The sequence below is a fragment of the Rhinolophus ferrumequinum genome, chromosome 18, assembly GCF_004115265.2.
Source record: "Rhinolophus ferrumequinum isolate MPI-CBG mRhiFer1 chromosome 18, mRhiFer1_v1.p, whole genome shotgun sequence".
NCBI lineage: Eukaryota > Metazoa > Chordata > Mammalia > Chiroptera > Rhinolophidae > Rhinolophus > Rhinolophus ferrumequinum.
The window spans coordinates 24,187,164-24,204,693 of record NC_046301.1 but is presented as its reverse complement, the minus strand read 5'-3'; the positions used below and the strand labels follow the sequence as shown (position 1 = coordinate 24,204,693).

At 45.9% G+C, this 17,530-nt stretch overlaps 1 protein-coding gene across 5 annotated transcripts in view; it reads right to left on the bottom strand.

Moving 5' to 3' along the window:
* FHDC1 (FH2 domain containing 1) overlaps nt 1-17,101 on the bottom strand; it is a 41,081-nt gene extending 23,980 nt beyond the window's left edge. The window contains exons 1-3 of one of the 5 annotated variants that reach the window (XM_033133548.1): nt 16,548-17,101; nt 14,898-15,012; nt 7,230-7,846 (exon numbers count right to left, since the gene is read on the bottom strand). In XM_033133548.1, the coding sequence (XP_032989439.1) occupies nt 7,230-7,712 (483 nt within the window). In that variant the 5' untranslated portion in view covers nt 7,713-7,846; nt 14,898-15,012; nt 16,548-17,101. Of the gene's footprint in view, nt 1-7,229; nt 7,847-12,412; nt 12,552-13,895; nt 13,976-14,131; nt 14,264-14,897; nt 15,301-16,547 lie in introns of those variants that run through there. The other 4 variants (XM_033133546.1, XM_033133547.1, XM_033133545.1 and 1 more) reach the window with 4 other exon arrangements.
* Between the last annotated feature and the right edge of the window lie 429 nt (nt 17,102-17,530).

Below are 17,530 nucleotides of genomic sequence, written 5' to 3'. Positions count from 1 at the left end.
AGTGCTGCAATTTTTTCCATTTGTTTTTTGGTAAAGGCAGGCTAGCTAAAATAGGAATGTTGTTATAATGCTCTTCCTTTCCAAATGTATGTGATTCGTTGTGAACAAAAGAGAATCAGGTTTCAGATTAAATTCCTGATCTCTGGGCTTGCTTCTAAATTTATATGAAATCTCAAGACTGTTAACCAAAGTTAATGGCACTTCCTGGCTATAAGGTTAAATTTTTACAAGACTATGGTTGCCTTCATTTGAAGGCTAATCTTAAACAATCACATTATTTACTATCCTAGGGGTTTATTTCATGTTAACACCATCACCTGCCAACCATAAAATAAACTCCAAGTTAAAAGAGCAGGCTCCTTATTGGAGTCCTACCCTGGGGTTGCAGTTCAAGTTCAATGGGAAGAGAGAGGACAGGAACAGGGGGGAAGAAAGGGTGAGAAAAAATACCTGTCAAACTTGTCACCCTTTAAGGAGGAAAGCTCATACCAAAAAGAGGAATCTAAACTTATTAAGACAGACAACTATGTGTTTATTACAATTCATAAATTAAAAAACAAGTAAGGACATGCATATTGATACAGATGTATATGTAGCTAAAGAACTTTCTCTGCACTCATTTCTGCCCAGAATGGGGGAAATATCTTCTTTTATGTTTCTTTCATTAAATTACCACCTCCTGCTATCTTTAACCCTTGAGGGTAGCACCCTCCCCTGACCCCAAAACCCCAAACGTCACCCTCATCATCTCCACCCTTCAACCTTCGGGGACTCTATACACTTGGCCTAGATCCAAAACTATTGTTGGAAAAGTGGTGGAGACATTTCTCCTATTATTCCTATTTGCCAGATAAGGAAACTGAGCCTCACAGATGTCATTTTATAACTTCCCCAAAGCAATACTAGAAATGAAATGCTAGCCTGGGTCTCTCTGGTTCCTTTTAGTCCCTGGGAGTTTTAATATCACTGAGGATACAGGAATATAGAAGTTGCAAATATCCTCCCTCCCCCCGCCCCGGCCCCCCAGCCTGGTATTAACACTGGGATGTTTCTCTCGGAATGGGGTCAGATCTGTAGAAAGCCATCTGCTGGGCCTGGCCACGTCCCCTGCTGACCCCACAGCTGTATGTGTGGGGTGATGGACAGAAATCATGTTCTCACCAGCTAAGACAGCCTCCAGGAGTGAAAGGCCTGGGCCTCCAGGAGCAGCCCCTCACGCTCAACATAGGGGCAGCACAGCCTGGGGCACCAGCCGTCTCCACAGCTTGAAACAAGGCTTTAGAGCCCCGTCACTAAGAGAATTCAGCGATATTCCTAAGGAAAAACCTGGGCTGGCCATGACTGAGCACCTAACACGGAAAACAGCCCAGTGCCTCATCCAAACAACAGGAAAAGGAGACAACTGATAACATTCCAGGGACCGTCCCACTCTCTCCTGGCAGCTTCGGATTTGCCTAGTGAGTGAGCAGTCTCTTTCTCATAGGTTATCGCACTGGATCCTTCTTAAGCAGTGTTATAAAAGTGTTTGTTAAAGTCCTTCAAAGAGGGTTATCACTCTACATGTAAATCAGCTTATCTTACTTCCCAAATGCTTGCCAGCTCAAAGCTGGGCAATTCAGAAACACGTGTGTGGGGGACGGTGGTGTTTTGGAAGCAGTCAGCGCAGTGGACTGCACATGGGCTCCTTTTGAGACTCCCAGGCTCCACAGGCTGAAACCAATCGCCAAGAAAGGGGATGAACCAACCTGGCCCCTCCATCTCCACCAGTTCCGATCAATCCGTATCTACTTTCCTGGACGCCGCAGGACCCCACTGAAGTCAGGGCCTGTCACAGCAGGTCCAGCCAGCATACTACAGAGCTCACTGAAGAGTTAAACGATTCCTGGCCAACAGGAGAGCTAAAATTAAGGTGGTAATGCGCTCCACTCATTTCAGCCAGAGGATATCCCACCAGGATGAGGGGGACCTGCTATAATAACAGCTCCCCTCGGATGGCCAGGGTGGCCAAGGGTTGTTCTGACACCCTCAGAAGCACCGAGACCGTACTACCGGAATGTCCTCAATAAGCAGGTGTGAGTGGGTCCACAACCCCTCTTGTTAGGACCTCTAAGTCAGCTCTCCTAGTTTCTTCTACTACAATTCTTGTATTTTCACCTAGTATCAGTCCATTACAAAATCTGCCTCCCTTCTTCGCTAAGAGAAGAAACTTTTGTTTCCTAGTTGTAGTAAGATGCACATAACAATGTTTACCATCTTAACCATTCGGTGTATAGTTCTGTAGCCTTAAGTATATTCACACTGTTGTGCAACCATCACCATCCATCCATACAACTCGTCCCCTTGCAAAACTGAAACCCTGTACCCATGAAACCATAACTCCCCATTTCCCCTCCCCCAACCCCTAGGAACCATCATTCGACTTTCTTCTGTCCCTATGAATTTGACTACTCTGGGTATTTCATATAAGTGGAATCATATACTACTTGTCCTTTTGTGACTGGTTTATTTCACTTATTATAACGCCCTCAGGTAGAAAAAGAAAATTTTAAACCACTTTTGTTTCAGTTTGTCAAAGGGGCCTTCCTTCCTTCCTTAGCTCTAAGGAGTGGTTATTTCAATCCTATGTCAAATTTTGGAAGGCAAAAGTTAAAAAAATCTTCCTGTATCCTTCAACATAGACTTAACTTTTGGTTTTTTATGGTTTTTCATTTTCTTTACTTTTGCTTATTGGTTGTTTGGGAAATGTTCCTCCCCCAACTTTGGGGGGCGGGAATGAAAACCCAGTTGAAGCTTTTTTTCTCTTTGAACTATATCTATTTTCAAGTACTACTACCTGGTTCTATAGTTTTGGATTGAGCATGTCCCAGAATTCTAGAATATACTGGGATCATAACAAAAGTCGAGAAAGAATGACTAATACCTAAAATTACAGTGAGAGAATAAAATATTACTTCTCATAAATTATAAATTTAGAAGAACCAATTTTCCTTCCATCTTTCCTTCCTTCCTTTTTTTTTTTTGAGGGTGCATATCACAGTGGCCCACCCGGGGATCGAACCAACAACCTTGGTGTTATCAGCACCACACTCTAACCAACTGAGCTAACCAGCCACACTCCCTTCCTCTTTTTCTAATAAATGACTTTAGCTATTTCTTCCATGGTATAATGAATTAATATTAATTGTAATATTACTATAAAGATAATGAATGCCCTCTAGTGTTTCAACATTTGTGTCTTCTTTTCTTTTATTTCAGTTTTGTTAAGGTATAATAAATAAAATTGTAAAGATATTTAAAGTGTATATCGTGGTGATTTGATATACGTATACATTGTGAAAAGATTCCCCCCATCTAGTTAACAAACACATCTATCCATCACCTCACATACTTATCTTTATTATTATTTTTTGGTGAGAACATTTAAGTTCTACTCTCAGCAAATTTCAATTATTCAATACAGTGTTATCAACTGTAGTCACCATGTTTTACATCAGATCCTCAGACCTGACCTTAGTCATCTTACTGTGTTTTCTTTGTGAATCCCAATTTTGATCTATCACTTCAATACCTTGTAAGATAGTCCCCTTTCTTCCTTGGTTCAGTTCTGTCAGGCTCAGTTACTTTTAATTTCTTTGGAGGAAACCAAATCCTTAACATTGGCCCTTACCTTAAGAGCATTTTCGATCTAGAGAGAAACAAGTAGAGACCCAACTACCCAGTGTGAGGCTGAAGGACTGAGCAATGCCAATAACAGTTGGATGGGGAACTTCTCAGGGGTGAGAATAGCAAACTTGGGGGGAAGAAGGTGGAGCTTGAGCTGAATCTTTTTATTATTATCACCAGTAATATAAATTTGTTATATCTAATTACTTTATTACAACTTAATTATTATTGTAACATCTGTAGCCTCTTCAAGTTAATTTTTAGGTAATGAAGATATAAGGATAGCAATATTTCATAAATTTTTTCTCCCTTATTAAATGTTCTAATTTACTATTTTCAATTAGTTATTCTTCCTAAATTCAGCGATTCCCAAACCCAGCTTTTCCCTATCTTCCAGCAACTTCTTCCTTTGGAGTATAATGGACTTTACTTGTAATGCTTTATAAGCCATTTAAAGTAGGAGCCAACGACATAACGGCAGGCCGTTTCTGTACGAGATTATTATATTTCAAGGGGACATAATCTGGTCCTCAGCACGTTTGAACCTCCAGAATTATGGCCTGTGTGGTAACGGTTGGGATGCCATGTTTCCAGGCTCAGGATGGATCCGTCTGCTGAACATGCTGTCAAGGGTATTCTCCAGTCCACACAGACAGGTGGTGAGCAGACTACTACTTTCAGCCCTGAACTCCACTTACTACAGAGTGAACTGAAAGATGTAGCACTGGTCCTTGTTAGACCATCCCTCTTTAAGTTGTGATTTCTTTAGAAGAAAATCTAATCGGGAAGAAAATAGCATGAACTGTATCCTGTTACTAAAAAAAGTATATACAATACTTCAAGCCACGTTGGAGATAGCATGGAAAATTGAAAATAATTTTAGATAACCCTCTGTTATGTGACAATATTACCTAATCTACACTTAAATCCATCTATCTACACTACTTTTCCTACGTGTGTACTGAAGAGTTGAAGTTAGACTGAATACACAGTGATGGTGATTTAATTTTTCTTTCTAGTATGCTGTCTCTCAGATTAGGACCTGCAAGTGTTAAAAATAAAGATATTTGGGGCGGCCGGTTGCTCGTGGTTGGAGCACAGTGCTCATAACAGCAAAGTCGCCGGTTCAATTCCCACATGGGCCAGTGAGAAACAACGGCTTGAGCTTGGAGCTGAACCTCTGGTGGGTAGCCGGTTGGCTCAATGAGCGTAGTGCTCATAATACGCAGGTGCCGGTTCGATTCCAACGTGGGTCAGTGAGCTATGCCCTCCACAACTAAACTGAAAACAATGACTTGACATGGAGCTGATGGGTCCTGGAAAAACACACTGTTCCCCAATATTCCCCAATAAAAAAAATTTAAAAAAAAAGTAAAGCTATTTGCAAACCCATGTTCATAACAGCATTATTCTCAATAGCCGGATAATAGCCAAAAGATGGAAACAACCCAGAGAGATGGAAGCAACCCAGGAAACAACCCAGAAAGATGGAAGCAACCCAGGAAACAACCCAGAAAGTTGGAAGGAACCCAGGTGTCCATCAACAGGTAACTAGATCAACAAAACGTAGTATATACATACAATGGAATATTATTCAGCCTTAAAATCCTGACACATGCTACAACAGGGATGAACTTTGAGGACATTATGCAACAACGTAAGTGTTTCAGTGCCACTAAACTTTACACTTAAAACATTGCTATGTGTATTTTAACACAATTAAAAAATTGATTATTCAGTTTTAGAATTTTTTTTTTTTTTTTTTTTTTTTTACTTAAGGATTCAAAAAAAGGCTGCACCTAGGTATAGGGGTGGAGGGAGATAAGGAGAAAGACTTTTATCCCCCCTGAATTTTACATCTGGCCTAGAAATGGACATTTCTGCTTCTACTACAGCTGGCAAAAGAATGCCACAGTCCCTGCCACTTCCCTCCCTCTCTGTGGTCCTTAACCTCTCTTGAATTCACAAACATAAAGTAGCAAGTTCCTTGTAGTCCCATGACTATCATTTGGCAAACGAAACATATCCAATTTACAAAGGCCAGCTGCCTCCCCAGCGGCATGATGAGCCAGACCCCCTTCTGTGTGTTCCAGGTGCTTTTCTGAGACATGCACGCTTTTCCCACATGTGCCCATCCACTCTTTCCTTCAAAATTCTTAAAATTCAGCAAGTAGAGCTCGGAAACAATGGTGAGACATGACCTACCGTACAATAAGAAACCTCTGCTGGAAGCTGGGGCAAAGGCCAGGGTACTAAGGAAATGACTTCTTGCTCCTTCCAATATTGAAAGGATCCATTAAGAAATAAAAGGACTTTGCAGAAAGGAAAGAGCAGGGAAAGCTTGTGTTCAGATCCAGGATTGTCCTGAAGGCTTCCTCTCAAATTTATGTCACAGTTTACAGTGAATTCTAATCCCAGCATTCTCTGTATTTTATAATAAATAGACTCTTGGCTATTTCAATGGGGGACCATACCACCAGCTTCAAGGGCCCTGGAGTGAATTCATGGATCAGAAGTTAACCTGTTCCTGAGCCAGACAGAGAAAAGAGGTCAATATTGTCAGCTCAAGAATTCAATAATGCAGGGAGCTGCTATGCTACTTCATTCCAGAGCCCTGCCTACTCTCTTATCTCGTCAGTTCCATCTCTGACCTATTTTCTCTGCTCCTTTACAACAGATTAAAAAAAATTATGCATTTCTGTTGCCTTTTGGGAGGGAGGGCAGGCAGCGTTCTTCCCTTTTAATCCCTGTTTTCCTAATTTCTTCTAGCAAATAGAAGTTTCTTAATTTACTCTCATGTTTCTACACAGAGAGTACTTACAAATGCAATTTTGGATTCTGTTTCTATAATATATAGTGATTTGTAGCTCTGAGACCATGTTTTCAGTTAAGTTCTTAAAACTTGCTAGCTTTACTTTTTTTCCTCAAAGTAACACACTGAGTATTAACTGGAAATGTGCCTCCTAGAAAGTCTACCTGAAAATATAGCTCCAGGCATGGCTCTCTGGAAATCTCTGTTCCACATTGGCTGTAATTTAATTCAGAGATCTGAGGAAGGAAGGCCATCTCCAAACACTTGTACAGGGAAAAATAAGGGTAAAATCCGAGATGTCTGTTAGTTAATGATGTTTTTTAACAAAAGGTGTTTTGTCTCAGAAAGCTGCAGTTCATCGCGGATAACCGAGTTTAGGAACTTAGTTTTTGTTTGTTTCAGTGGAGATGGATAATCCTGGACTCCAGCTGAAGTGCTCCACCAGGGGAAACGGCAGGCCATGTGCAGAGCCAGGGCAGAGCTGAGAAGCCGAGGAGGATGGCCCCAGACAGCATGTTCTCTGCATGAGGTCATACTCCGCCGAGATGTCTGGGAGGGTCCGGCATGCATGCTTCCTACACGTTGTTATTACTCAGCTCGAGTTTATCATGTAAGGCCCTTCCTAGCATTCCCACAGCACATTCCCTTGCATTACCTTATTTCTTAGTGATTCCAGCAAGGTGTGAAACGTACGTATACCCCCAAACTCAAAACAATGCAGTGTGGAGGATGTCCCTCAGAGGCCTCGTCTTACCTCCTCTCTCGCTTCCCGGAAGGATGAATTTAAAGTTCCTCCTCTCCTGGAAAGCGAAGGCTTGGTGGTATCTTCTTGCTGCCCAAAGAGCTCCTCAATGGTCTTTGTGTCGATCTGATAGCGATGCTGCTGCCTGGCTGCCAAGGTCCAGATGTTGGTTTTGCCGCGAACTTGCTCCTCTGGAATGGTTTTCCAAAAAAAGCTTCTCATTCGCTTTTTCTGACCAACGTGGTTGTAGCCGTTCACGTGAGAAGTTGAGGGCAGTCCTGGAGGGGGAGGTGGGACCGCGGGCCCCTCGGGCAGGGGAGGTGGGGGGGGAGGAGGAGAGGGAGGAAACCCTTCCCCTGCATAAGGACAAGGAGGAGGTGGAGGGGGTGGAGGAGGAGGCGGGGGTGGCGTTTGCCCAATCATGAATCCAGCTGCCGCGGCCAGAGTCCCATTTTCTTTATCACTGACAGAGGAGACACAATTCATAACATGCATAGTACTTTTGCCGGCTAAGAAGATAATTTCTTGACCTTGGGGAAGCAGACACAAACCTCACAGTTGCGTCATACTTTTTCCACCCGCAAGTCTGTCGCCAGAGAAAAAGGCGTGTTGCGTGTCATCTTCCAAACCTACAAAAATAAAAGAGCTTTAAAATCAGTGCAGGAAAACATTCTAACACTAGCTCCTCCTTTCTGAGGCCAGAGCCAGTCCTCCTAGAGTAGTTGGATGTTAAAATTCAATAAGGGACAACACCTTCAAGAGAGCATTAAAAGGGACTAATACTTTTCTGAATGTGAACCAAAATTTACTACCTGGAAATGCTACCAAACAGCAGCAAAAAGTCCGACTTGGAAATGTTCCGTTAATCGATAAAACACATATTTACTTAGAACCCGCTAACGCTTGAGCAAGTATTGCTTATTTTATGAATAAACTACTTATTCATCACCTGGCTCACTTTCTTCAGGAAATGGATACTCAACCCCTGGGGAAATTACCCAAATGGCTTAAGCGTTAGGTGTTAGCGACCCTGCCTTTCTCCAGTATGGACATGTCCTGTACCAATCAGTTGGCATCACCCACCTTGCACGTAACAGGCAGGGCATTTTGAGATGATAAAATAACGGCCAAACGCATCCCCCCCCCCCCCGGAGTCAGGGCCACCATGTTCCTGGTTCCACTTGGTGACATGGCTTCCCCGCAAATAGAGAAAAGAACACTAGACACGAAGATGAAAGGTTCCAGTTCTAACTCAAGCTTTACCGCTTCCAATTTTAGACACATCACTTCGCTTCTCTAGGCTTCAGTTTTCTCATTTGTAAAATTAGGAGGTTGGGATACATTACATGACTTCTGTCATCGCTTCTGATGCTATCGCTTTGGATTCTAGGTAAGCCACTGTTTGTAAACCATCAGAACTTCTCAGCTGCTTCTTCTGCTTCTCCTGTGACACTACTAGCCAAGAAGACACACACACACACACAAGGATATGCTGTCTGCCTCACACCTGCCACATGCCGATCCCTTATCGACACAGTTACTGACTTATCTGGGAGTCGGTGCATTTTTGCCGACTTTTACGTGTTTGTTTTTGGTGTGGGGTTGTTACAGACCTGATGTGAAAACAGGGGTCAAAACAACTACATTGCCTCATATATCAGGACAGGTAAGTGGAGATATGGAGGAAGGACCCCAGGCAGGCTACGGAGTAAGCATCCCCACTATATGAGTGTATGAAAAAGGGACTGTTTCCTCCCGGTCATAAAGAGCCAAAAGTCTAGGGGCTTTCTAGATTGGACTCCTGAGTGTAATTGTCTTTTTACAGCATCGCTGCCCAAGCTCACACTGAGACACACACCTTGGTCAAACAATACTGGGTTACACAGGAGTCAACTGTTTGGTATCACTGATTCAAATATTATGAAATGTTTTACACAAAACTGCATGTAAAAGGCAGGGTAACCTAAGAGTAGAGATTCCAGAAACAGACTGCTTTTCCTCGGATCCTAGTTCTGTTCTTAGATGTGCAACCTGAGGTGACACAGGTTATTAACCTTACGTTTCAATATCCTCATCTATAATATAAGGATATACCATTTCATTTGCTTGTATAAGAATATATGAATACATTTACAGTCCTTACCCAGTTGCCTGTATATAGCTATTAATAACAAGAACTGGTGCCATAAGTACATATGATTTCTCTTTATTTTCAAAGGCATTACATTTGCTTTAAAATATGTATTGGGTTTATAGATAAATGCTAAGGCTGCTAAAAACCTTTAATATTTCCATTCTCTGCTTTCTAAGTTACTAGGTTTGTGAGATTTGTCTTTCTTTTAATACTCAGTGATTGTATATTGAATTATCTCTACATTGCAGGAATGGATGTTTTTATAAAATGTTGGACTATCTAAGTTCTGAAGATTATATATAAGTAGAAAATTGCATTTCCATTTATTAACTGGGTAATTTTCTTTTTTTGACCCTTTTAACCATTTTTAAGTGTGCATCAGTGACATTAAGTACATTCACAGTGTTGTGTAGCCATCACTACTGGGTCATTTTTTAGAAAGTAAAACTGAAAATATTTATCCAAGCCATCTTACAGCTCACTAGAGATGCAACTGGCTTTTAAAAGGAGTTTTCATAATTATCATTAGGGGCATAACTAGGTTGTTTTCATAGTTGGCACCCCTAAAGCAAATGACTCATTGTCAATTACAGTTTATAGTTATATTTGAACTCTTCTTTTTTCAAGACGGCACAGGTAATCTTGGCAGTTTACCCTTACATATTTTAAAATACTTCTGTACATGAAATATCTCATGCTAATCCTCCAATTCACTAATCATGTAAAGAAGAGTTGCTAATCCTTCAATTCCAGATATGCTGACTTGTTTATAGATTATCCCTGCTAAGAATGGTGATAAAAGCTGAAAATGTCTCCATCCTAGAAAGCAATAACTCATTCAGTGCTGGGTAAATATATGCACAGATGTGGCATTAAATCTCACATAGCAAAGGTAAAGAGAGATACTAATAAAGAGTGAGAAAGACGATATACTTGGAGGTTGTGCAACAATGCTATCTTCTAATACCAAAGCTCCAAAGGATGCATGTCTTTTTGAGTATTATGTGTTCCACAGGGGAAGTGCCAGACAAAAGCTGGTGGAAGTAATAAGTAACTTGTGTTAGCTATGCATTGGCATGATTCTAACCACTGCCCGCTCATGAGAAAGAATGTTATTTTAAGAAGTTAAAGGAACAAAAGAAAATTTACAACATTGTTCCTGGTATGTTGTCTGGCTAATTATTTTCCCAGGGTAACATACAAGAATCCTAGGCCCCCAACAGCTTCTAATGAATAAGTTCTCCAGCAATGATTAGCTAAGATGCTAATGCTTTTACTATTGGCATCAATAGAGCTTCAGTAGGGCTTCCCCCTTGGCCAGGGTTTCTGTCAGAGAGACGGTAGGAAAGAGAGTGCAGACAGACATTCTAAGCCTTTCCACAGTCTCAGGAGATATTCAAACAGAGGATACACAAAGAACATTTGATTTACTATGGTACTGTCCACAGTAAAGATGCAAACGCACACTCTCCAAGTACGCGAGGAGAACACAGGTGATGTGGCAGACCTAAAGATACTGTTTCTCACAGCTGGTAATTGCCAGTATGGACGATGGAATTAGCCTTGGCTCTGTCTAGAAAATGTCAGGTGTCCATTAATCTCCCCCCAGAGCAGACAGAGAGAGACAAACTTGCATTTAACATGTCACCTACAGGTTTGGGACCTCAGCAGCAGGGAGGATAGCTGTTCAGGCTGACAAATGCCCAGCTCTGACTCAAATGGACAGCTGTCACGGTTAGGCTCTGAAGATGAGAATGTGTCTTCAAGTCCCCTGAGTGCTACTCATGACCCATCAAACGTGTGTCTGAGTGATGGACCTTTTTGGGGATGCTCTGGCTCAGCTGAGCATCTTTTAACTATGTCAATTTTTAATAAGAGGACGCTGTGACCATGTACTTAGCTTTTACCTACTCAGCAAGCATAAGTGTCAGAATGTAAGTGTTCACGGGGTCTTCAGAGAAACCCTCAGGCCCCTTCTTCAACTCCCCTCCCTAAACAGCTGGCATAACTTTGCTCTTGGTGTCGGAAATGCAGCTGAAGCTCTGTTCTCTTGAAAGGAATGGGTGGGAGGGAAGAAAAAGAGTAAGTGTGCTTCATTTCAGTGTATTTAAGGAAAAAAACATTTTCCTGAAAGTCAGTTCAGAGCTCAGAGCTTCCCTGCAAGAGGGTTAGTGGGGACTTGTTCCTCAGCTGGTCACTCACCCCCTAGGTTAACAATCATCACAGACAAACGTTAGGAAAACCGACACCAGAAAACCCTTCCCCTTGGTTGCTGACACTTGTCATAGATGAGGTGGGGGCAGGAAAGGCTGGCCCACACCTTTCTGCTGACAAAAGAGGGCAGAGCACACCAGATTTGGAGAGAAGAGGCAGAACTTACAGCCCTATTTTATTTGAGAAGAAGAAAAGGTGGAGAGAGTACAGGCAATTCTAAAATATGGAATTTTTGCTCTCCACTAACTCACTGGGTAAAGGCTGTTGCCCTCACCCTAATCTTTCAAAACCTTTCTTGATTATTAAACACTGAATGTCAACTACACAGTCGAACCAGATCTGGCAACACCCAACTCTTCACCTTGGCAGTCTAACCAGCAGTGAAAGAACCCAAGACTGTTTCCAGTCAGCATGTTTAATCTACAGCACAACATAAACACTTCACAGATGCCTCAGAACCCAACACCCTGCCAGGAGAGAAAGAACGCCTGTTTTTGAATGTGCATTTTCAGTTTCTCTCAATGTCCTAAAAGCAAGGGGAAAAAAAGCAAACGAGCGCCAAGGGAAACTCTAGAGAGAAGGAAGGAAGCGCTAGCTACTCATTCCAGGCGGACAACTGTGGGTCGGTCGAGGGGGTCACAGACGGCCGAACCCTAGGGGCCGTTTCTGTGCAAACACATGTTTGAGAGCAGGTACTGAAGAACTACGGGGCGGAGGAGACTGGGGGAACGATTTCTTTCAAAAAGTCAGGACACACGGTAGTTGTCCAGGTCTTTGCATCGGCGAGCGGTCCACCGCGTCCTCCTGCGCCCAACACCGAGTATCCCTTCCCGTCCCCGTCACTCACCCAAACGCGAACGGCTCCGCCGCACAAAAGGCTCGGAGGGCGCCGAAGCCCCTGGCCGGCGGCGGCCACACAGCGGCGTCCCTGTTCAGCGTGCGGCGACAGCAGGAGGGACGCAAGTGGGAGGGCCCCGCGGGCAGCACGCGAACCCCCAGCCGTGTCCTTATCTGGACTGCGGCGGCGAGCGGGTGGGGAGGAAGGCGAAGCCGGTGCGCGGTGGAGATAGACGCCCACACGCGCCGCGCAGGCTCTGCGGCGCTCGCCGCGGCGGAGCGAGAGCGCGCCGGAGAGACGCCGCTGCCTGCCGCGCGGGGACAAGCGGGGCCGACGGCCTGGAAGGGCCGGACCTTCTGCCTCCTGGGAGCGCACGCCCGATCTCGGGAAGGAGCGAGTGGAGCAGCCACCGCACTGCCTCTCCCCTCCCGGCGGCTCTACCGTACGCGGGTCGGGGTGGGCCAGGGGGTCGCCGGACCCCGCCTCCTCGCGCCGACACCTCCGGCTTTAGCGCCCTTTCGCCCCTGCCATCCTATCCCCGTGTCCGCCCCCTCCGCAGAGGCAGCCGCACAAAGCTCCCAGAAGCGGGAGCTAACTAGGAAAGGTGTCTCTGTATTTGAAGCGAGAGGGGGGTGGGGTCTCCTGGTTCGTGAACAAGGGCTCCGTCCCTTCCTCGCAACTTGGCGGCGACACTTCCCCACGTCCGGGGTCTGGGTCCGGAGCGCGGGGGGAGAAAGCCCCACGGCCGCACTGCGGATCAGCCAAAGGCAGCAGGGAAGAGCCGGCGAGAAAAGCAGCGAGGGGAGACTCCTGGTGTTTGATCCAAGGATTAAACTGAGAACCTACAGTCCCCAGACAGGGGGCACCGCAGCGGCGGGGGGTGACTGGCCAGCCCACCCGCTTCCTCCCCAGACTTCTACAAATGCTGGGTGCAACTTCTAACCTGAACTTCGCACCGACAGAGTGCAAGATCGAGAGCCGCCTGTCCTCAGTCTGCAATACTCGGACGCGGTCCTTGCCAACCCCGCACCCACTGACAAGAGGGGCAAGCCGTGGGTCCCGCTGGCCGGGGACCTGGCCCGGCGCCCCCAATGCACGCTTTGGACGGGCGGGAATCAGGTGGGGGCTCACTTTATCCTAAAGTCTTAACAGCGAAAGCTACATCAGCCGACCCAGGTCCAACCCACAGGCATCCTGCGACCTAGCTCGTTCTCCGGACGCGGGTCCAGATCCGCGCGTCTTCGTCTCAAGGGACCGATCGCTGCCCTCTGCGGCCCAGGGAGTACAGCCTCCAAAGTCACCCGGTTGGGTGTGGAGGGAGCTCAAACCTCCTCAGCCTTCCCAGTGAGACTCGAAAGCAGCCGAGACTCGGCGCCCCAGCCCTGGGTCCTGGCTGATTTCCGCCCCTAGCCCTCCGGAGCCGGGGAGTCGCCGGCTCCGGGTGCCCCCGGGCAACGATCGTGTCTGCTTCGGCCGCGCGAATCACACTCACCCGCGGCCCCTGCTCCCTGCGCTTGCTCCCAGCGCCGTCGCCTGTTCCCAGGTCACTGCAGCCCCGGCAGCCCCGAACCGCGAGGGGGCAGGGCGGCGCGGGGCGGGGCGCTGCCGCTGCCTCAGGTAACAATGCTAAGAGGCTGATCCCAGCTCCCGCCGCAAGGCCAGCACGCCCCTTTCTGCTCGGCCCCTTCCTCCCTCCTACAGCTCCCCCGCTGGCGCTGCGGCCCTCACCTACACCTGCCCGGGCCTGCGGCGGGGGTTGGAGGTTTGGGAGCCGCCACCCGACACGCTGCTCCGAGCATCCAAAGGCTGGTGCGGGACCAGACGGTTGGCCACCGGGGGAAATTGGGGCGGCGGGGACAGAGATGTACGGACTGTGCACAAGAGCCAGGTGTCCTCGTGGAAGCGGAAAAGGGGAGGTGCCAAGCTGGCTTTTGAACCGGCAAGAGCCTTCCACAAAGGAGCCTCTGCGGCAGCCTCCCCTGCTGACACGCGCGCTCCCTCCTGCACGCACACCCTCCGCGCACACACCCAAACGCGCGCCAGCTCGCCCTCTGCCCCACGCTTGTTCCTCCCCGGAGCACTTAGGCAGGACTTGGGTGAACTGTCCCAGCCCGCGCAGCCGAATCCTAGCCGGGCAGGAGCTTCACAAAGGTCAGCTCCTCTCCGGGGCCTGCCAACATGTAAGTTTACTTTTTTTTTTTTTTAAATCCTCAATGGTGATGGTAACAGGAAGCTTTTAGCTACAGTTACGCGGGGGGTGGGGGGGGGGAAGTTCACTCCAGGCCTGATCTCATGAACAGACGCTGTCTTGGAAGGGCTCCTCACAGGAGGTAACAAGGAAGAGTTTAATCACACCTTTTTTTCCAAAGTGACTTGTGACGCCAGGCAGTGAGAAAGGAGTAGTCTAAGAAAACCTATCCCGGGCGAACTGGCTGATCAGAAATCAGCTGCGGGGGTGGGGAGGCGCCCTCCTCAAGGATGAAGTCATCCCTACCTTTGACCCTGTGAGCCAGATCCTAGACCAGTGCTTTTCCAGCCTTGGTGCTTGATGACTACAGCTTCTCCACCTTGGTCCTCAGACCCTGAACGCCCAGGACAGAATTCTTGACCTCCATGTGGATAGAAAAAGAGAAGCTATTAGAGTAAAAACCAAAACAAGCAGAAACCAAAAACCAAAATCTGCCCCAGCCAATAGCCCATTTCTTAGCAGTTGACCAGGCTTACACTACCCATGAAGAAACATAGACCCATCTAAGACCACAGAAAATGTCCAGGAGAGGGAAGTGTAATAAAAGATAAAGACAGCCCGATGCTCAGGGAGTTAATACTAATGCCAAAGGAAATTTGGCTATACAGGCAAAAGTTAAATGACAGAATATCAAAAGTGAGGAGCAGAATGGCATCTCTCCTATGTCACCCTCCTTAGATGAGTCTACACCGCACCGCTCACCCCCTCCCCCACTGTACTGTGCGCTCTAAAATCAGTCACTTTTTTGAGAGGTCAAGTCCAGTGACCCGTTCTCAGCCCCCCTTCCCTTTGATCTCCCTGCAGCATCCTGGCCTACAGGCCTCCCCTCTGCCTCTCTGGCCTCCTCTGCTGACCCATCTTGTCCTTTGAGGACAGTAACTGGATTCTTCCAACACTTTCTCTCCAATTATCCCCTGAGTACTGCCTTCTGACTTCAATCTGGATGAGTCCTGATTTTGTAGGGCCTGAAGCCTGTGTAAGTAACTCTTGAGGGAGCTAGTTAAAGAAAAACAATAAAAACGTAAAAACTCGATACTAGATCTGTGTCTGGGGAAAGTGAGGGGCATGAAAACTTGAGCTCCAGGCAAATCCACTTCTGATTTCACCTCTGTGTCAGGGACTCTTGAACCCTTACTGTCCCTGTAATATCTCAAGTCCAAATTCAATGTCCAAAGTTCACTTATCTTTCTCTCAAAACTAGAACTCTTCCCGCCCTCACCCCTTAAGACCTGATTTTTTAAATCTGAAACCCCAGCTTTCCTCTGGTGCTTTTTCTCTTTTAAGTTCCTTATATCCAAGTATTTGCCAAATGTGTTGCTTTTCCCCAAGTAATCTCCCTTATATCTGTACTCTATATTCATTGTCACCACACGAGCCCCAATTAGAGGAAGGGGAAACTGATATTTATTTGCTGTTGACCAAATGTCAGGCATCACACTTGGTTCTCGAGAAGTTAAACTGGACTCCTGTGTCCATTCTCTCCGTGTTCCTTCTCTATCCTCTCTTCTCCCTGACTCTGCGTCAGGTCAGTGCTTTTAAAAGTCTGATTTCATCATATTACCTACCTGTTCAATCCATTCTGTAGGTTCACATATATATATACCTACAGGCATTCTTCAGTCTGACACTCTTGCAGCATCCTACCTTTAACTCCCTCAGTTTGAAGCATCCCATTTCACCAGAGCAGCATGTATGCTGCTCCTGAATGTGTCATGATTATTTTGACTCTTATTTTCTATGTTGTGACTCTTAGGTGGCCAAAAAAGTACACGAAAAGAGCAGAGCACAACTGTCAAATAGAGCTAAGTTTTCGATGGATTGATCTAAGGCTGCAAATCTAGAGAAAAATTTATTCAGCTATTAATATGCTGATTGTTAACCACACCCACGTCTCACCTGAGTTTGTGCTTGGGCGTTAAGATCTGCTGCTCATCTGTTTCCCAGAAATGTGCCAGTCACTGAGGAAGGCTGGAAAGACTCCTGAGGCCAACTACGCCCAGTCTGCCCAGCCCCTCAAAGTGGTGGCCTGGAGGTGGCTGCTGCTGCTGCTGCAGGGGCTCTGGAGCAGTGGGCAGTGTGGCCCGCTTGCACTTTTCCAAGCCAGCCAAACCTCTCAGGGAGTGTGTTAGTAGCTTATTGTGGCCCAGGCAACGGGCCTCACAGGTGCCAGCTCCAAGCCCTGCCGAACAATTCTATTTGCAGCTTGCTCTTCCCTTTGCCAGGCCAGATTGCTCCATTTCCTTTGCCCAATTCATTTTCTTTCTTCTAGCTTCACCTCCTTAGCCCTGAGCAGCTTTCTGTTTCTCCTACATCAAGTATTTTGTACTCGAATCTGTCATTAGGAGCCACTAAACAAAGCCTCCAACAAAAAAATGAATCAAATTTTAGTCTTGTGTGTTCTCAAGAATAACAGGCTTACAGTTCTAAAATAGGTTTATTTGCTTAAGGAGTAAATCTAATTCATGAGCTGACTTCATTGGCCCTCTAGAGAACCACAGTGGACTCACATCAGTGTGAGGCATCAAACTGATTTTTAAATACCGCCCCCTCTCATACAGACTGAGATTTACTTAATCTTTATTCTTCTTAAAACATATCTGATGAGATCGGTTGTTCAGTATTTAGATTACAGGCTGTGTCTTGGCTCTTACAACTGGAAACTGCAAAAGAAACAAACTCTACCAACACTAGTGGAACAGACTTGCAAAGACTCATCAACCCTTCTAGTAACAGTTGTTTCTAAGAGGAATTCCTAGACCCTGTTTCCCTCAAAGGGTAGAAAGTATAAAATAAATAAAATCAGCAGAATCATTACTGTCACTATAAATGCAAATTTGCATCAAATACCTTATGGGCAAACTGCAGACATGGTATTATTA